At 38.6% G+C, this 21431-nt stretch overlaps 1 protein-coding gene across 1 annotated transcript in view; it reads left to right on the top strand.

The window, feature by feature from the left end:
* PAPPA2 (pappalysin 2) overlaps positions 1–21431 on the top strand; it is a 303795-nt gene that overhangs the window by 174085 nt on the left and 108279 nt on the right. The window contains exons 12-13 of the mRNA XM_040263919.1: positions 14712–14847; positions 15049–15268. Coding sequence (XP_040119853.1) covers positions 14712–14847; positions 15049–15268 — 356 coding nt within the window. The remainder of the gene's footprint in view (positions 1–14711; positions 14848–15048; positions 15269–21431) is intronic.

The raw sequence follows: 21431 nt of genomic DNA, 5'->3' as shown, positions 1-21431 counted from the left end.
CCATCCCTTTATTCTTTCTGGAGTTATTTCTCCACTGATCTCCAGTAACATATTGGGCACCTAATGACCTGGGGAGTTCCTCTTTTGGTATCCTATCATTTTGCCTTTTCCTACTGGGAGAGGCTGGGGGCAGAAGGAGAACAGGACGACCCAGGATGAGATGGCTGGATGGCATCATGGACTCGATGGACGTAAGTCTGAGTGAACTCTGGGAGATGGTGATGGACAGGGAGGCCTGGTGTGCTGTGATTCATGGGGTCACAAAGAGTAGGACATGACTGAGCGACTGAACTGAACTAAGCGTTAAGAGCATAAAAAGTGACACATTTATTGTGATTTAATCTGTTCCAGATATCTTATCATCAATTCTTATACAAATTTTTACCAGAGATATGACTTTTCTGATTCTAAAAATGATTATCTGAAAACTCAGAGATGCTAAGCATTTCAGATAATACAGCAGAGGTACAGATAGAATTCAAATTCAAATCCAGCTTATTCCAAAGTCCATGTTTTTTCGTCTGTACCAGGAGTTGGGAAATATTTTATTTGAAGAGCCAGGTAACAAATATTTTAGGGTGTGTGGGCCATTTGGTCTCTGTTACAGTTATAGCTTCCCAGGTGGCACTAGCAGTAAAGAACCCACCTGCCAGTGCAGAAGCTATAAGAGATGCAGATTTGATTTCTGGGTTGGGAAGATCCCCTGGAGGAAGGTATGGCAGTCAACTCCAGTATTCCTGCCTGGGGAAGCCCATGGACAGAGGAGCCTGGCGGGCTACAGTCCACAGGGTCGCACAGAGTCAGTCATGACTGAAGTGACTTAACACAGAGTAAAAGTAGCCTAGACAATACAGAAATGAGTGAGCATGGTTGTGCTATAATAAAATTGTATTTATGAACACAAAAATTTCAATTGCATATAATTTTCACATTATTCACATTATTTTTCTTTGAATTTCTTTTCAACCATTTCAAAATGCAAAAGTCATTCTTTGCTCAGAGACCATAAAAAACAGGCAGTGGGTCAGTTTTGGCCCATGGACTATAGAGTCTGACCTCTGCTGTATTTCTAGTTTTCCAGTCCACTACCTAAAATGAACAGAATATTATATTGTAGAGGGATTTGATAATGAATGAATCTTCACCCTTAAGGTACATACTCCTCAGCGATCATGTTTACGCAACTACCGCAGAAGACAAAATGCTATGCTACAAATACAGCTAAGTGTAAAATAGGCTCAAAAGGACCTGGTGAGTGATTGGACATAGAGAGACAGAGATAGCTTTATCTCAGATGGAATTTCCCCATGCATCTAATCTTCCACACCCCTCTATACCCCTCCCTCTTCCACACACATATACACACTCTATGATTTAGAAATTTTAGTCATAACAGATTGCTTTCATTGCTGGAAAACACCAAAGTTTTTATATTTCCATAGCCTTTCAGGTAAGGAGTTCATGTTTTCCTTCTTGGTAAGTGCTTTCTCCACTTTGACTTTCCAAAAAACACACACTAATCTTCTAAGATTTAGCTCAAGGATTACCTCTATTATAAGGCCTAGACTTTCTGAATTTCTCTCCTAAACCCTACTTACTATGTGTAATTAATCTCTTCTTCCTCTGTGCTTCCTCAATAAACATTTCTGTCACAGTTCCTATACACTTGCAAATAATCCATAGTTCAAAGAAGACTTTATAGAGAAATTAGAAAATATTTTGAGTTGAATGAAAAGAATATGTCAAATTTTATGGGATGCAATTAAAGCAATGTTACAGGGAAATTTATAGCTTTAAATGTCTATGTTTGGCATGAGTAGGGGGGTGGGGAGGTAGTTAGGGTTGGGGGAAAGCATTATAAAGGGCTTCCCCGGTGGTTCAGATGGTAAAGTATCTGCCTAGAATGCAAAAGACTCAGGTTTGATCCCTGGGTTGGGAAGATCCCCTGGAGAAGACAATGGCTACCAATCTATTTTTGCCTGGAGAATTCCATGGACAGAGGAGCCTGGCAGGGTAAGGTCCATGGAGTCACAAAGAGTCAGACACAACTGAGTGACTAAGACTTCTACTTTTTTCAAGCATTATAAAACCAATAATCAATTTTCACCTGAAGCAATTGGAAAAAGAGCAAATAAAAACCAAAGTAAAAATAAAAAGGAAATAACAAAGAGCAAAAGTCAGTCAAGTAAAAAAAAAAATCCCGTATCATCACTGTTATTTTATTTTCTCTAGAAATAGCAGCGGTGCAATAAGACTTAGTTTTATACTTTATGAGATATAAAATAAATGAAATATAAAACATGAAAAAAAGATTTAAAATTTAAATCATTTTCTCATAAACTGAATTAACATCTAAAGAGAAAAACAACCTGAAAATTATTTCACTTATCTATTTTTTTATAGTTTTGCCTCTTAAAATTTAGTTTTTAACATATTTAAAATTCATTTTCGTATGTATAATACAATAGAGTCCCATTTTGTTTTCTAAATACAATAAGCCAGTTTTTCTAACTCTATCCATTAAAACTTTAATCCTTACCCTGATAATTTGTGGCACTACATTAACTATATACTAGTTTCTGGAATATTCAAGAGCCAGTTTTTAAACACTCTGTTCTATTCTATTCATCTATTTTTCTACTCCTTACACCAGCAATACAATACACTGTTTCTATTACTATAACTTTTTACTATGTAAAACATTTCTGGTGGAGCATATACTCCCCGCTTTCCACCTTTTTGTACATCTTTTTCAAAATTGAATTAGCTATTCATTATTCACTTATTTCATATTATTCACTTATTTCACATTATTCACTTATTTTCCAATTTTAGAATCAGCTTTGGATAGTTTCTTCCACTTCTTGAAAAGTATACTGGTACATACGAGCTGAATTTAATCAAACACTTGATTTTCACTGTTTAATATGATCTTGTAATTTCTCTTCTTTGATCCATCTATTATGTTGAATCACATTGATGGATTTCTTTTTTAAGATATCAAATCATGTTTGCCTTTGTGGAGTGAACCTGCTTGTTTATTATATATAATATTTAAGCATACTCTTAGATTTTATTGATTTTTAATCTTGGATTCTTACTTTTACATTTATATGTGAAATTAGTTTATATATTTCTTTTTGGATATTCAGAACATACAACTCTAATAAAATTGTTTGGGCAGTTTTTCCTCTTTTCTATTTTTTGAAGCCACTTGCATAAAATAAGAATTATCTGTTCCTTCAAAATTTGTCAGAACCCACCTGTAAAACCAACTGAGCCTGGGGCTTTTTTGAGGAAACATTTATAATTTCTATTTAAAGGTTTTTGATTGTTATTAATATATTCAATTTTTCTTTTCCAATTTTGGATCACTTGATAGTTCCAGAATTTTATTTGAATGTGTAAAAGTTCTTCTACATATTCAAATTTTAATATGGATAGTTGTTCATAATATATTTACGAACAAGTCTGTTTTAGGTATAGTTAGGTTTAGGTATAGTTATCACTCCCTTTATATTGGAATTTTTTGAACCTTCCTTTTCTTTTGTTTTCTTAATTACACATGGCTGGTACTTCTTCAAAGAACAAATTTTAGTTTTATTCATTTCTGTTTTTATTCTAGTTGCTGTTCTCCAATTCACTGATTTCTGTCCTTCTCTTTATTATTTCCTCACTTCCTGTTTCTCTGGATTTACACTGATGTTCTTTTTTAGATTCTTGTGTTGGACACTTGGATAATTTGTTTTCACTGTTTCATAAATTTTCCCTCTAGATGTTATTTTAACTGTAGTCCATAAGTACTGATATATAGTTCTTTTATTGTCAATGAGTCCTAAGTATTTTTTATACCTCATAATTTCTTTTTGAGGTTGTGAAATTTTAATAGCATTTTGTTTCTAGCTCTGATTTTTCAGAGCATAACAACTTTAATTGTGCCAGTTATGTCAATATTAGAGTTTTACTCCTCTTCCACTTGGCCCAATAGTTTCTTAGGAAGTACTTAAACAGTGAGCCTTTATTCATTCAGAAATTAAGGACCAGTCAGTACTAGAGATGTATTAGAGATTCTCCTAGCTGGTCAAAAAGTGTTTACCAGTACTCTTACCATTTCTCTCTCTCTCTCTTTTTTTTAATATACAGAAATATTTACAAAATCCTTTTTCCTTTCCTCTTTTCTTATTTTAAAATTTTGTGTTCTTTGCTCTTCTTTCTTTTATTCTTTATTTTTAAATTATTTATTGTTTAATTGAGGCATAACTGATATACAAGATTATTTTAGTTTTAGGTGTAAAACATAATGATTCAGTATTTGTATATATTGGGAAATGATCACCAGAGTGAGTCTAGTTAACGTCCATCATCATACTTACAGTTTTTTTTCTTGTGATGAGAGCTTTTAAGATTGACTCTTGTAGCAACTTTCAAATATGTAGTATATTAATAACCATAGTTGCCATGCTGCACAGTACATCCCCTTGACTGTGTTTTATAATTGAAAGTTTGTACATTTTGACTCTCTTCATCTATTTTGTCCACTCCTTAATCCCCACCTCTGGCAAACACTAATCTGTTCTCTGTATCTATGAGCTTGCTTTTTCCCCCTTTAAAAAAAATCCCGTATCTAAGTGAGATCATAGGATATTTGTCTATCTCTGTTATTTTACTTAGCATAAAGCCCTCAAGTTCTGTTCATTTTGTCACAAATGGTAAGATCTCCTTCTTTTTTATGACTGAATATATGTGTATACACACACACCACATTTTCTTTATATATTCATCCATTGTTAGACACAGGTTGTCTCCATATATTGGCTACTGTAAGTGACATTACAGTGAACATGAGGGTACATATATATTTTTGAGTTAGTCTTTTCATTTTCTTTGGCTAAATACCCAGAAGTGGAATTGCTGGATCACATGGTGGTTCTATTTTTCAAAATGTTTGAGGAAACTCCATACTACTTTCCTTAGTGCTGCTGCTGCTGCTGCTGCTGCTGCTGCGAAGTCGCTTCAGTCGTGTCTGACTCTGTGTGACCCCAGAGATGGCAGCCCACCAGGCTTCCCCGTTCCTGGGATTCCCCAGACAAGAACACTGGAGTGGGTTGCCATTTCCTTCTCCAATGCGTGAAAGTGAAAAGTGAAAGGGAAGTCGCTCAGTCGTGTCCGACTCTTCGCGACCCCGTGGACTGCAGCCCACCAGGCTCCTCCATCCATGGGATTTTCCAGGCAAGAGTACTGGAGTGGGGTGCCATTGCCTTCTCCATTCCTTAGTGGCTGCACCAGTATACATTCCCATCAACAGTGCACAGTTACCCTTTCTCCACTGTCAATTCTAGCTGCTGCTTACCTTTTTGATAGTAGTCGTTCTAGCATTTTTTCAGAGTACAGGTCTTTCACCACTTTGATTAAATTTATTTCTAGGTATTTTATTCTTTTTATACAATTGGAAATGGGACAGTTTTCTTAATTTTTCTTTCTGATAGTTTCTTAGTGTTTAGGAATGCAACCAATTCTATGTATTGATTTTGTATCCTGCAACTTCACTGAATTCACATTAGTTCTAATAGTTTTTCGGTGGTGTCTTTAGGTTCTCTATATAAAATCATATCATCTGCGAATAGTGACAGTTTTACTTTTCCCTTTCCAAATAAGATGCCTATTATTTATTTTTCTTGCCTAACGTTCTGGCTGGAATAACCAATACTATGTGGAATAGAAGTGGCAAAATTGGGCATCCTTGTCTTTTTCCTGATCTTGGAGGAAAAGTTTTCAGGTTTTCACTACTCATATGATGTTAGCTGTAGATTTCTCATATATGGCCTTTATTATGTTGAGGTTTATTCCCTGGATACTCACTTTGAGAGTTTTTATCATAAATATATGTTGAATTTTGTCAGATGTTTTTTATGCATCATATTGTTTTTATTCTTCATCTTCTTAATGTGGTGTATCATGTTGGTTGATTTGCAAATGCTGAACTATCCTTTCATCTCTGGAATATGTTCCACTCTGTCATGGTGTATAATACTCTTAATATAATGTTGAATTTGGTTTTCTAATATTTTGTTAAGGATTTTTCCATTTATATTCATCAGGGATATTAACCTGTAATTTTCTTTTCTTGTGGTATCCTTGTCTAGTTTTGGTACCAGGCTAATACTGGCCTCATGAAATGAGTTTGAAAGTATTCCCTCCTCTTCTGTGTTCTGAAGAGTTCAAGAAGAATTGGCTTTAATTCTTGGAAAGTTTGGTAGAATTCACCAGCATAGATGTCTCATCCTGGACACTTTTGTAGAGAGTTTTTTAATTAGTGATTCAGTCTCCATACTAGTCATTGGTCTGTTCAGATTTTCTATTTCTTCATTACTTGTCTTTGGAAAGTTGTGTTTTTAGTAATTTATCCATTTCTTCTGGGTTGTTTAATTTGCTAGTGTATAATTGTTTGTAGTAATCTCTTCTGATCCTTTATATTTCTGTGGTACCTGTTGTAGTTTCCTGTTTTATTTATGATTTTATTTGAACCCTCTCTCTTTTTCTTCTTGGTAAGTCTGACTAAAGGTTTATCAGTCTTGCTGATCTTTTTAAAAAATCAGACCTTGGTTTTATTGATTTTTTCTATTTTCTTTCTATTCTCTATATTATTTATTTCTGTACTGACTTTAATCCCTTCCTTCTACTGTCTTTGGGCTTTGTTCTTTCTTCTTTTTCTAGTTCCTTTAGGTGTAAAGTTAGGTTGTTTATCTGAAAGTTTTGTTACATTTTGAGGCAGCCGTTTATTTCTATGAACTTCTCTCTTATAACTGCTTTAGAATTGAACTTATTTACTTTTAAAGTAATTGATAAGTATGTACTTTCTGACGTTTTGTTAATTGCTTTCTTGCTGTTTTGTAGTTTCTCTTTTTACTAGTTCTCTTGCTTCCTTTGTGGCTTGATGACTTTTAAGAATGATATGCTTAGTTTCCTTTTTCATTCTCTTTTTTGTGTCTATTATAGGTTTTCTGTATCTATTACAGTCCGAGGCTATATTCAAGGCAAACTTATACTAAATATTTTTTCTCTGACATTTAAGTTTATATGGTGTGCTGTTTTTATTTTGCTAGATCTGACAATTCTTTTTTTATTATTTCATAAATTGGAAGGTAAGCATCTATTCAAAGATTCATCCATAAAACTATAACCATCCAGAAAACTGTCCAGATATCATAATTTAGCAAAAAAAAAAAAGGAAAAAAATTCATGTGTAGAAGTTACCTAGTCTAGCCACAACTTCTTTGACTTAATTTGTAGAAAAGTTTCAAGGTCTTTTGTCAGAATCTATTAACTTAATATAGATTTCTAAAAATATTAGTTATCTGAATTTCAATCTTTTATGGGAAAGGTGCAACAAATTAGTCAGGGATTTAGAAACTGACAAAAATGTATGCTCAGAGGAATATTGTAAGCTCTATTTTTACCATTTATCAGTCATGACCTTATACAATCATATCCTTCTTTGGCATCATTTTTCTTTGAATTAAAATGAGGTGTTTGGGCTAGGTGATTCCTTTCAGCTCTGGTTGATTTCAAGCTTGATGGTGAATTTTAGAAAAGATAATATAATAAATAAGTATGATCAATCAAGTAATTGTAGTCTTAGGCTATTAAATGGTAAGGACAAAGATAATCCTATCTATTGATTCTTTTTGAGTTTTGCTACTTAAAACCCAATTGGCTTCCAAAAGCATCAGTGTCACCTGTGAGCTAGGTAGAAATACAAATCTCAGCTGTATTAAATCAGAATCTTTATTTTCACATGATTCTCAGGTGATTTGTATGCACATTAAGGTTAAAGGAGCTCTACAGGGTTATTATCTCATCAGTAAAATAACTGATGTCCAAAATGATGCCTCCAGTTATGAAAATTCACTTAAGTACAGGATCCTGTTTTTAAGAGGGAAGAAAATTTTCTAATATATATATTGGGATTATTTCTATGCACATGATTTAACTTCTGAAAAGTTCTTGCTTTCCAAAATAACATTTTCTCCTTGGAAAATTAACCTAGGTGAATTCCTACAGTCCCTGAGAATCCTAAAACAAACAAATATGACTATGCATATATAATTTTCACTTCCATAAAAAATTAGCCAAATGCATTGAAAGAATAATTTCATCTCTCCTTGTTAAGTAGTTTAGCCCCAGAGATAAAGGACTCATTTTCCATTTTCCTATCTGATTGCTTCTAACGCAACTTGATTGATTTTACATGGAAACTTTTGCAGGCCCTAGATATGACAACTTGGCAAACTCTAAGTTTCATAAATACTTGGAATAGCAATTTTCTTTTAATCAGAAGGAAAGATTTCTTGGCTCCACAGTGAATCCCTCATCCCCTCACTTACGCAGTCTGGTTCCCAAGAGACCCTTCATTATCAATATTTCTTAATATGTTTTCACATTCTCAGATTTTGTCTTAAGTGGAGTTTTCCCAGGATTCAGACTATGAGATAAAGATTTGCACGTAGAAAGTTTATCAAGAACTTTGGGATCAATACCTAGGGGAGAATGAAAGATCCAGGAGTTGGCAGAGAGAGAAGTAGGACTGTGAAACATTTACACAAAGGTTTCAGCATCCTACAGGGAACTAGATGGCCCTTCAGAGTTGTCCCACTTTGTATACCACACAATCCTATTAAAAGGTCTTTAGACATGGGGTTCTCCTCTCCCCCTACTCCAGGAAAGTGGCATGACCTTGTGGAGGCTTTCTTTCTCTGAAGGCAGAGACTTGATGTGAGCTGAATGCTCAGTCATGAAGAAGGGGATTTTGGTGGCACACCACAGTATTTACTACAGATTTGATTTTTGCCTTTATGATCCCCCTCTGAGTCTTACAAGTTCTTCTAACACAAAGTTTCTGGAGACTTGGTCCTGGTATCTAAAATCACAGCTGAGGAGATGCTATTAGAAGGAACTAAGCAATAAATTGATTTTGGTCTGAGCCCTTCCACTGACCTGCCCAATCATACCCTGTCCTGTGCGTCCTTCTGGATAATTGAGATCATAATGGAGATTTCTTCATTTCATAAAATTTATAAGTGGACCTCACTCTTCTGAAAAAAGAACTACATAAGCTCATGATATTTATAACCTTACTTGTATGATGGTGGGATAATGCTAGAAATCAACTGGACTTTAACAATATCCAGAGAGACAGGGGTCTGGGCACCAGAAGGAAGTCAAACTCTGTTGAAAACTCCTCCCACATTTTGACCCACACCCTCAAGTAGAGAGGCCACCAAGAGATCTCAAGCTCAGAGGCAAGATGCTAGTTTCCTCTCACCTTCCCTTCATCTGTTCAACTTGGACTTCAGGGTAGATACCTTGAAAGGTTCAGGGTTAGTCTCTCTGTTCTCAAATTTCTGAAGTCTACGTGGACAGTAATATTATTATAGGGTAAACCATGTAAAATTGCCAGTATTTGATAATTTTTCACCTACAAAAAAAAAGCATATGGTTCAACCAACAGTGTAAGCATTCTTAATCTTTTCTATTGACCCTACTTGAACTGTGAATGGCTTTCAAAGGGCTCTCTTAGCTCCCTGAAATAGTATCATGTTTTTATACCTACGTATTTATGTGATTTCACTTTTTGTGGAGAGAGAGAGCACACATGTCAACAAGTTTTCTAAGAACTTTGTGATTTTCTGCTCACCAAAATTAGGAACCCTTGGGCAGTCAAAATAATACAGAAAACCCAAATTCCTAACTGTCTAACATTCACGTTGGAGAAAGTCACTTAAGCGCTCAGAATCCTACCTTCCACTTCCATAATATAACCTTTGTATCCTAGGGACATTATAGTAAAAAAAAAAAAAAAAAATAGTGTCTTAGATGGGAACAAAAACCTAATGAGCTTAATGGAGGCTCCAGTAAAGCATGGTTGGGGAACTGTAAAGTACTTACAAACTGAAAGTAGTATGTGCCCACTTTGTCCTGTTCAAGGGCCTTCCCTTTCTCTCTGAAATCAGGAAGTGCCATAGATGAATGAAAATGGAAAGGCACACAGAAAAAAATAACATCTCAGTAACTAACCAAAAACATTTTAAAACCTCAGAGAAGATTCTTTTCAAGTTTGTGGTATAGTTTCAGGGTTTGCTGTCCAGGGACCACCGCAAAGGATGACCTGAACGTCAAGATGCTTGGTTTAAGAGTCAATTAAGTGTGTTTGTACCCAGCAGGCTGACTGAAGAGGGATTTCTTAAGCTGAAAAAAGTTCTACACCAGGGATGCATTCTTTCAGTCTTACCCTTTAGCAGTGGCCAGAAGTCAGATCCGGGAGTTAATGTGCAGACTTTGGAGGGAAAGCAACTGAGTGCATGGGACTGGCTTTCAATTTCTTTCTGTCAGTCAGTTTCTATCTATCTATCTGCCTATTATCTATGTAATCCATACTCTCTCTGTTTCAAAGTATTTTGCTAGAGAGTCACTGAGCTAATTTTACCAGCTATCATTCTATCTTTGGGCCATTCTTCAGTTCTCTCTGAGAATCAATTGCTTTTCTAGAAGATCTTGCCTTCTTTTGATATCTAACTATAGTTTGTCTTCTTCATAAAAGCCATATTCAAATTAATTTTATATTACCCTGTAATAAATAAATGCAATTTTCTAAACAAGCAAGAAAATATTACAAATAAAGCTAACAATTCCCTTGACCTCTTAGCATCTTGGACTTTTCTCTTGGGGCATGCCTGGTGCTCATTTCAGATTTGTGTAGTCCCAGTTAGTTGCCTCTAGTGTATTTTGTTTAGAAGAGGGCAGCTGTTCACATTGTGCATTTGGTGTGGTGATTAGAGGAGTGTCTTACTTATGTAGTGACAAAGGTGGCATGAAGTAAGAATAAGCAGAATTTTGTGTTACCAGATTTTCTCCTCTAGCCATTACCTAGTTTTATTTAAGAGTACAAAATTCAGTGTTTATTTCAGATAAAGTAAAAATAGACTACACTATTATATAAATTAAAATAGATGTGACTTGGCTGTAGAAAGAGCAGCTTTGAAAAATATAATGTTTGTTCAAATAAAGAATGCATTTTAGTATTCTAATTATGCTGTCAATTCTAGAAATGTCCTTATTTATATGTACAGCAAAAGTAGATTTTTAATAAACACATATTGAACTGAATTTTTAAAAATCTCTATTGAAAGTTATGTATACAGAATGTATTTTTCATAGATTCCATACATAAAGTAGAGATGCATTCTATACCAAGAGCCTCAAATATTGCCAGTTTCTATGGAAGCAGAACCTGCAGTACCAATTCACATCTACAAGTACCATTTTAAAACAGCATATGTGAGATTCTTTAGCCTATAAATTTCAGAAAAGCATAATTCTCTATATACCAAAATACATAGTTGTGTTTAATTTAAATGTTTCTTCTTTATCCTGGTCTTCCTGAAGTGTAAACAGAATTTTTAAAAAATATTCCTTTTTGGAAATAAAAATTCTTGAGCATTGAGTCTTTACTAGATTGTAGGCATTATCTTTGTGCTTTTACATGATTTCATTTCATCCTCATAGCAGCCAAGTGAGGTGGGTAGTATGTCGGCTCCTCAGGTGTGGAAAAGAAGAACCCTAGGCTCAGAGAGGAGAAATGGATTGTCAAATTTAGTTTACCCAGCTAGTAGAGATAGGGCTAGGACTATTCCAGGTAGCATAGTGGTAAAGCATCCACCTGCCAATGCAGGAGACGTGGGTTCAATCCCTAGGTCGGGAAGATCCCGCTAAGAAGGAAATGGCAATCCACTCCAGTGTCCTTGCCTGGGAAATCCCATGGACAGAGGAGCCTGGCAGGCTATATATGGTCATGGGGTCCCAAAAGAGTCAGACGTGACTGAGAGACTAAACAACAATAATAAAGATGGGCTAAGAGTTAAACCCAGGGTTCTGCCTGGCCATCCCTCCCTTCAGAATGGTGCACTTACTAGATTCCCTTTACTGTGGTTGGCAGTCATTGTGCAGACTTGAACCGGTCTCTGGTTTGAGGTTCCAATAGTTATACAACAGAGTTCTACTTCTTTGCATTGAGTTGCTTCTATGGGGTAATATTCGGTATTCAGATGAGAATCAAGTGTGGCTACCTCTCTTGTGTCACTATGAGAGGCAATGCCCAAGATTCGGCATCCTGTATCGTGATCAGACTTTCCTCTGCCAGTGTCTCACTTGTGGTTTTCCTACTAAAGCCATGACCGGGAAATCCTGGCATAACCACTTCCCACAAATCACAAATCAAGGCACAGAGACACTGCCACTGCCACAGGAACAGGCTTTAAGGTTCAAAGTGATTTGGGATTCAAAGACCCTTAGAGCAAGGCGATGCAAAATGAGTCAGAGGTTTTGGGCACGGGCCCTCAAGACAGAGAAATCCACAGCATAAGGCCTACTAATTAGTTTCAGGTGGGTGGTGTCTATTTGGGGACCCAACAGAAAGTGGGAAAACTGAGCCCCCCTGTTCCTCACTGAAGCCACCCCACTCTTCCTGAGACCTATTCGGGTAAAGCTACCAGGTACTTCTTTGGGCTCTGTTTGTTCCTGGCTCAGGAAACAACCCAGAGCTTTCTTCCAGTACTTGGGTCTCTTTTGTGGTGTATGAAAAGGAAGAGGTTGTGGGCATTCCCGGGGGACTTTGATGTTGTCTGGGGGCTGGAGTTGAGGGCTTTGCGTTAGGCTCCTGGTTAACTTATGGTGTGTTTCATGTCTAGCCCTCATCTAGCAAGGAACAAAGGACCTCATATTGCAAGCCATAACCTATGGGTCTGGAAGTTTTTTAAGTTATAAAGAAATATTTACTACTTCAAAGAGGGGAAATGAAAAGGTGGGTGGGGGGGAAATGACACTGTAAAAAAATAGAGCATGGCTGGTCTTTCCCTCAAAGGTGGAGAGCAATAAGGGAGAGTTGTGCTACATTGACCACTGAAAATCATAAAATCACCCTAATTAAGCCAGCAGTGCAAATGGACACTCTATAAACATACCACCAAGGCTCAGGGAGAGTAGGTCTGTGGACAAGGAAAAATTCTCGTTAAAATAGAAAATATGTTTGACTCTCATGCTCCCCCTTTTAAGAAAAGCCCTCTGCCTTTAGATGTCGTACCCTGCTCTGACACTGAGGACAGTGTTTGGCGGGCTCTATCCCTTTCAGAAGGCTTCCCTGGTACCTCAGCTGGTAAAGAATCTGCCTGCAATGCAGGAGACCCCAGTTCAATTCCTGGGTCCACAAGATCCCCTGGAGAAGGATGAGGCTACCCACTCCAGTATTCTTGGGCTTCCTTCATGGCTCAGACAGTAAATAATCCACCTGCAATGTGCGACACCTGGGTTCCATCCTTGGGTTGGGAAGATCCCCTGGAGGAGGGCATGGCAACCCACTCCAGTATTCTTGCCTGGAGAATCCCCATGGACAGAGGAGCCAGGCGGGCTACAGTCCATAGGGTTGCAAAGAGTCAGATACAAGTGAGAGACTAAGCATAGCATAGCATATCCCTTTCAGAACCTGATACAAAGCTAGAGAAATATATATAGACTGATGGACGTTCTAGCCCTAGATTCTAATAAAGCAGCACCATGCAACACCGGGAAAGATGGGAGATGACTCTCAATATCTCAGTGTTAAGAATAACATTGAGCTCTTGGAAATAAGACAAAAGTAGAATTGCAACATCAGATAATGGAAGATAGGTTCTTCAGGTCATTCCCCAATCTCCGAAATGTTTTATTTTAAAGGATTTCTAGGGACAAGACTGCTTCATTGTTAATTAGTCTAGCCATCTAGAATATTTCTTACAGACAACTGAGTTTTCCTGTGAATTTTCAGCACTGGCTTATTTTCCAGCCGCCGATAGGGTAAATGTTGTGCTTGGGGCACCAGAAGAATAAGAATAAGCAGTTTGGCAGCGTCTAGTTTCTGAAGCAACAGACTCTGCAGTGACCTTTCTCCTGTGTCACAGTTGAAATGCTAAGTGAGAGGTTCTGATAACAATTTTAAGGGGGAGACAAGGAGACAGGGAGGGTCTCTCTGGTAGCTCAGTGGTAAAGAATCCGCCTGCCAATGCAGGAGACACAAGTTCGATCCCTGAGTCAGGAAGATTCCCCTGGAGAAGAAAATGGCTACTGACTCCAGTATTCTTGCCTGGGAAATCCCATGGATAGAGGAACTGGCGGGCAACAGTCCATGGGGTTGCAAAAGAGTCAGATGTGACTTAGCAACTAAACAACAACAACAAAGGAGATAGGGAAGGATAATTAGCTATGCCAGTTGAGAACAAAGCGTTAGCTTGGTGATCATCTTGTCCACGTCTCTCACATTGGAGATAGGGAGGTATTGGCTGGCTATGCAGTGGTTTAACGTCTCCAGCAATGGTCTCCTTGAGTGATCTTTTAGAGAAGTGTTAAGAAAGATTCAAGTAAAAAAGAACTGGTTGAAGTAAAAAGTCTCAGAAAAAGATGGGACTCTCAGTAGCTGAAAGTTAGCTACTTTCCAGCTAATTTTTACTTTTGATAAGATGGTGGCTACCTTTCTGTGCCTACTCCATGTTTTTTTTCCCATTTGTAAAGGAAGGAGTTCTTATCTTCTAAGTGGCGAGCTATTTGAGAAGGATAAAAGTAGTATGACATGTGCCTTGAGAGCCCACTGGAAATAATGGCTCGTACATATATGTGCTTGTGCCTAGGTTTGTTTCAGTAGACCAGGAGTGGCCACAGCAATTTTCATTTTCTTGACATCTGATGGCCTGGTATCTGGGAAACGTCAGCGGCCAACAGTGACCCTTTACCTGACCGATGTCAGTGGAAACAACCACTCTCTTGGTGAGTCTGACAGTTATCACTTTAGGGCCACCAGAGGACAATCCAGTAGACCCAGGATTCTGCTCGATGTCTGTCTCTGATATTATTTGAGACCTTGTTACATCATATAGCTATTGAGAGGATAAAATGAACACTAGGTATGGAAACTTGATGCTACACAAATGGCTTAAAATATTATTCAATCCCGTTGTTTCTCTTCAGGAACCTATGAACTGTCATGCCAGCATAACCCGCTGGTTATCAACATAACTCATCACTCAAATGTCCTCTTCCACCATGCCACATCAGTGCTGCTGAATTTCTCAACCCCATTGGTGGGCATCTCGGCGGTGGCTCTCAGGACATCCTCCGACACAAGTCCTTCAGCTCCCAACAGCTGCATCACCCCAGAGCAAAAGGGGCAAAGTCATCAGGGACAAAGGTATAAAGTCCCCTTACTTCCTTTTCCCTTTCTTTTTCAACAACTGCTATCGTTTTCATACATACTATTGTATATAAAGTAGGTGTTTTTTGCTAACTAAAAATGGGTCTCAGTTCAGTTCAGTCACTCAGTCATGTCTGACTCTTTGTGAACCCATGAATTGCAGCACACCAGGCCTCTCTGTCCATCACAGACTCCCAGAGTTCACTCAAACTCATGTCCATCAAGTCGGTGATGCCATCCAGCCATCTCATCCTCTGTCGTCCCCTTCTCCTTCTGGCCCCAATCCCTCCCAGCATCAGAGTCTTTTCCAATGAGTCAGCTCTTCACATCAGGTGGCCAAAGTATTGGAGTTTCAGCTTCAGCATCAGTCCTTCCAATGAACACCCAGGACTGATCTCCTTTAGGATGGACTGGTTGGATCTCCTTGCAGTCCAAGGGACTCTCAAGAGTCTTCTCCAACACCACAGTTCAAAAGCATCAATTCTTCAGTGCTCAGCTTTCTTCACAGTCCAACTCTCACATCCATACATGACCACTGGAAAAAACCATAGCCTTGACTAGATGGACTTTTGTTGGCAAAGTAATGTCTCTGCTTTTGAATATGCTATCTCGGTTGGTCATAACTTTTCTTCCAAGGAGTAAGCATCTTTTAATTTCATGGCTGCAATCACCATCTGCAGTGATTTTGGAGCCCAAAAAAATAAAGTCTGACATTGTTTCCACCGTTTCCCCATCTATTTCCCATGAAGTGATGGGACTGGATGCCATGATCTTCATTTTCTGAATGTTGAGCTTTAAGCCAACTTTTTCACTCTCCTCTTTCACTTTCATCAAGAGGCTCTTTAGTTCCTCTTCACTTTCTGCCATAAGAGTGGTGTCATCTGCATATCTGAGGTTATTGATATTTCTCCTGGCAATCTTGATTCCAGCCTGTGCTTCTTCCAGCACAGCATTTCTCATGATGTACTCTGCCTAGAAGTTAAATAAGCAGGGTGACAATATACAGCCTTGACGTACTCCTTTTCCTGTTTGGAACCAGTCCATTGTTCCATGTCTAGTTCTAACTGTTGCTTCCTGGCCTGCATACAGATTTCTCAAGAGGCAGGTTAGGTGGTCTGGTATTCCCATCTCTTTCAGAATTTTCCACAGCTTATTGTGATCCACAAAGTCAAAGGCCTTGGCATAGTTAATGAAGCAGAAATAGATATTTTTCTGGAACTCTCTTGCTTTTCCAATGATCCAGCAGATGTTGGCAATTTGATCTCTGGTTCCTCTGCCTTTTCTAAAATCAGCTTGAACATCTGGAAGTTCACAGTTCATGTATTGCTGAAGCCTGGCTTGGAGAATTTTGAGCATTACTTTACTAGTGTGTGAGATGAGTGCAATTGTGTGGTAGTTTGAACATTCTTTGACATTGCCTTTCTTTGGGATTGGAATGAAAACTGACTTTTCCAGTCCTGTGGCCACTGCTGAGTTTTCCAAATGTGCTGGCATATTGAGTGCAGCACTTTGACAGCATCATCTTTCAGGATTTGAAACAGCTCAAGTGGAATTCCATCACCTCCACTAGCTTTGTTCATAGTAATGCTTTCTAAGGCCCACTTGACTTCACATTCCAAGATGTCTGGCTCTAGATGAGTGATCACACCATTGTGATTATCTGGGTTGTGAAGATCTTTTTTGTACAGTTCTTCTGTGTATTCTTGCCACCTCTTCTTAATATCTTCTGCTTCTGTTAGGTCTACACCATTTCTGTCCTTTCTCGAGCCCATCTTTACATGAAATGTTCCCTTGGTATCTCTAAATTTCTTGAAGATATCTCTAGTCTTTCCCATTCTGTTGTTTTCTTCTATCTTTGCATTGATCACTGAGGAAGGCTTTCTTATCTCTCCTTGCTATTCTTTGGAACTCTGCATTCACATGCTTATATCTTTCCTTTTCTCTTTGGCTTTTTGCTTCTCTCCTTTTCACAGCTATTTGTAAGGCCTCCCCAGACAGCCATTTTGCTTTTTTTGCATTTCTTTTCTATGGAGATGGTCTTAATCCCTGTCTCCTGTACAAGGTCACGAACCTCAGTCCATAGTTCATCAGGCACTCTATCTATCAGATCTAGTCCCTTACATCTGTTTCTCACTTCCACTGTATAATCATAAGGGATTTGATTTAGGTCATACCTGAATGATCTAGTGGTTTTCCCTACTTTCTTCAATTTAATTCTGAGTTTGGCAATAAGGAGTTCATGATCTGAGCCACAGTCAGCTCCTGGTCTTGTTTTTGCTGACTGTATAGAGCTTATCCATCTTTGGCTACAAAGAATATAATCAATCTGATTTCAGTGTTGACCATCTGGTGATGTCCATATGTAGAGTCTTCTCTTGTGTTGTTGGAAGAGGGTGTTTGCTATGACAAGTGCATTCTGTTGGCAAAACTCTATTAGCCTCTGCCCTGCTACATGCCAGTCTAAGAACTACTAAAAAAGACATAAGAAGCAAGCAAAGAACAATTTGTAGAAGGCACACTTGCATTTTATATTTTGCTCTTCTTTCCTTAGCTGAGAATAATTTTTATGGAAATATTTATCATCTTTACTAGGTCTTAAAATCTCTTGTACATATAAAACCACTGCCTTCAAATCAACGTTGCTATGTAAACTGCCAAATTTCCCTGCCAAAAACTCAATGTTCCCTAGGTGATGTACATTTTTCCACTTGTTCCCACCTGGACAGTGTAAATAGTGAGTTGAACAATTAGTCTCTAAGGCATGCTATGTCATCAATTAGACTTACATATGAAAGTCAGGACTATATAAGCTATGTGTGCCGTTCTGTAGATAGCTGTGACTGTCACCATGTAGATAGTGTTTCCTGGACTCTCAGCCACAGCTAGTATGGAACGTTGGTGTGGCCAAGGTTGGCCCTGATGAGGCAAGGAGCAAGTCAGACACAGTAATCTGTGCTGTACTTGTGCTGAATTCATTCTCTGAAAGGTCTAGTCAGTTAGGTAGGACTACAGGTAACAGAGTTTGTTTCCTCAAGGAGTGAAGTGTCAGGCAATCGGGATCCTAGTCACAAAAGCTGGGATTGCAGACAGTGCTCCATCACCAAGGAGGGACTCTGATGCCACCATGCCCAACCTAGGTATCCCAGAAACCCAATCTTGATTAGGAGGTAGACAGTACTAATATAGTATTTTAGTTATCTTTTGCTCTGTAGCTAATTGTATTAATACCAACATTTAGTGGCTTATCACAGTTTCTGTTGGTAAGAAATCTGGATGCAACTCAGCTAGGTGCCTCTGGCTTAGTGTCCCTTGTGAGGTTGTCATTAGCTCTTGGCCAAGGCTGCAGTAACCTAGGCTCAAGTGGAGCCTTGCAGAATTTACTTCCAAGCTCACTCATGTGGCTATTGGCAAGCCTCGGGAGATCTGTGGCCAAATTCATTCGCATAGGTGCTGGTGTGGGCACAGTCACATAAGCATGGCTCAGTTCCTTGCCACACGAGCATCTCCATAAGCTGCCTGAATGTCTTTGTGACATGATGGCTAATAATCCAAAAACATAAAGAGAGCCAGAAAGGGTGAGTACATGAGAATCTGCCCCAAACGGAAGCCAGTCTTTTTATAACATAATGTTGAAATTGACAGCCCATTACTTCTGGCATATTCTATTCATTAGAAATGAGTCAATTAGTCCTGCCGATACTCAAGAGGAAGGACGAGCATCAGAGCACAAATTATTAGCGGTCATTTACCACATGCAATGATAGTAGTTTATGTTAATTGAGTATTAACTATGTGCCAGATATTGCTGTAAGTGCTAGAAAGGAATAGGGTCTCGGTAATGGACATTGCAACATTAGCTAGTTCATCTGTGACTTTTAAGTCTCCTGAGTGAGCAAACATCTTCAAATATTAATGCAAAAATGTAGACTGTTAAAATAACATTGTTTACTAGAATGATTGCCTCTCTCTCATGTGTTTTCCAATTATTTTCTCTACTGGCTCTACCTCTGGCCTCAAGCCATACAGAATTTCTTTCAGGTCCCTGAAACATGTGTTCTTGATGAGCTCCGTGTCTTTGCACATAATGTTCCTACTTGCTTGAATGCTGTCCAGTACTTCTTCACTTCAACTCACACTTGACCATCAGGATTCACCTTCTTCTATGAAGTTTTGGCAAGCCCCCTCCTTGTTTCCATAGGACATTGCATACAACCTACACTCTACAAAAGCAGCTATCTCATTGGGTGGTAGCTTATTTATTTTCTTGTTCTTTCCCACTCTGAACTCCCTACAGCAGGCATTCTGCTCAGTATCTCTCAATACCTAGCAGAGGCCCTGACATATCAAAGATGTCAGAAACTGTACATCTTATGACAGTTACAGACCTTACTTCTAAATCCTCCATGGGACAAAACTGAACAAGCAAACCAAAAAAGAAGTCACAACCTCTCTAGACCCAAGGGACAAGAATTCCCTTATGCCATCACAGCTGTGAAATTTTGACCAAGAAGTTGATTAATTATGATCACTGCTGTTAGTTCTTTGCTTATTTTCATTTGGCACTGTGGGAAAACAAGTTTTCTTATATGCATGCATGCAAACCAGTGGAAATAGGATACGATTCTCCAGTTTACACAGAATGTATCTGGAATGCATAAGCATTTCCAAACCACATGTGACTGACAGGGGCCATGCAAATTGGCTTTTCCTTCTCAGCCAGCAAATCAGTGCAATATAGTAGATTTTGATACATAGGGTACCTAATAGATCCCACATATTTTCTTTGTGGACAGATTTAAAATCTGAACCCCTATATATTCTCAAAGGATGGAAGTCTTTTAGCATCTTTGTATCAATCACAGTTGTAAATGTAGATAGACCATAATATGAAAGCCTCAAATTCTGGGCATAGGAAGAGGGATTCCTGGCTACCGCCTTCTTACCCCTTATGACCCGAATTCCATTAATACTAAAATGGGCAAGGGAGAGCTGACAGATGCCTGGCAGTAGAAGATGTGTTATCCATTTTGTATTTAACCATTAATAACCAATGGCCTGACTTCCTACATCACTGCACCTCTGTTTATTTTTTGAAATAAACTCTATTTCTTGGAGCAGTTTTGGATTCACAGCAAAACTGACTGGAAAGTACAGCAATTTCCCATAAACCCCACCCCCCCCAACACATACAGTCACAGTCTTCCCCACTGTCACACCTTCATCAGATGCACAATCAATGAACCTACAAGGACACATGATCATCACCCAGAGTCCACAGTTTACATTAGGTTCATTCTTGGCTTTGCATATTCTATAGGTTTGAACAAATATTTAATGACATGTATCTGTTACAGTGTCATAGAGTAGTTTCATGGCCCTGAAAATTCTCTGTGCTCTGCCTTATAATACTGCATCTTTAAACCAGTGTGACTGGCCCACAGAATCTCAGCGGAGATTCCAGTAAACCTAAGCCTGGCTTCCCAGTGACATTCATGATGCTTAGTTTGGACTCTTTGGCTTCGATCTGGCTCTTCATCTTGTTTCCCATTTTGCCATGATGGCTACCCAGTTTATGACCCGTTGGGCTTAGTCTTTTGATAACGGATCCTTAGTCTTGAAAAGCAAGTTTAGTGTTCCTGGATTTGGTCTCCTCGTGCCCGCCTGTGGTCAGTCGTGTCTGACTCTGCGATCCCATGGGCTCTAGCCCACGAGGCTCCTCTTTCCTTGGAATTTTCCAGGCAAGAATATGGGAGTGGGTTGACATTTCCTCCTCCAGGGAATCTTCCAACCCGGGGAAAGAACCCACGTCTCCGGGGTCTCCTGCATTGCCAGGTAGATTCTTTACCACTGCGCCACCTGGGAAGCCCCACCAGTGCCCAATAACAGTTAACTGCATTTTTCACTCTCTATTTCCTGCTCTAGCCACCTTTGGGAAAGGCCTTGCATAACCTTCCACAGTATCCCAGGAGTTGGAGTGTCAGGCAGATTCCCAGCTATCTCAGGGTTGTGTTGATAGCTTTGGAAAGTAAGAAACATCTTTTTGATTAATACAGTGGGGTTTTGAATGTTTCCAAAATAGGATCCATGCACCAACAGGTTAATTTTCCTAAATGAGTAGATTTTCAGTTCAGTTCAGTTCAGTCACTCAGTCGTGTCCGAC

This window comes from Oryx dammah, unplaced genomic scaffold, assembly GCF_014754425.2.
Source record: "Oryx dammah isolate SB20612 unplaced genomic scaffold, SCBI_Odam_1.1 HiC_scaffold_21, whole genome shotgun sequence".
NCBI lineage: Eukaryota > Metazoa > Chordata > Mammalia > Artiodactyla > Bovidae > Oryx > Oryx dammah.
The sequence above is the reverse complement of the archived record's forward strand: the minus strand, read 5'-3'. Positions and strand labels throughout refer to the sequence as shown.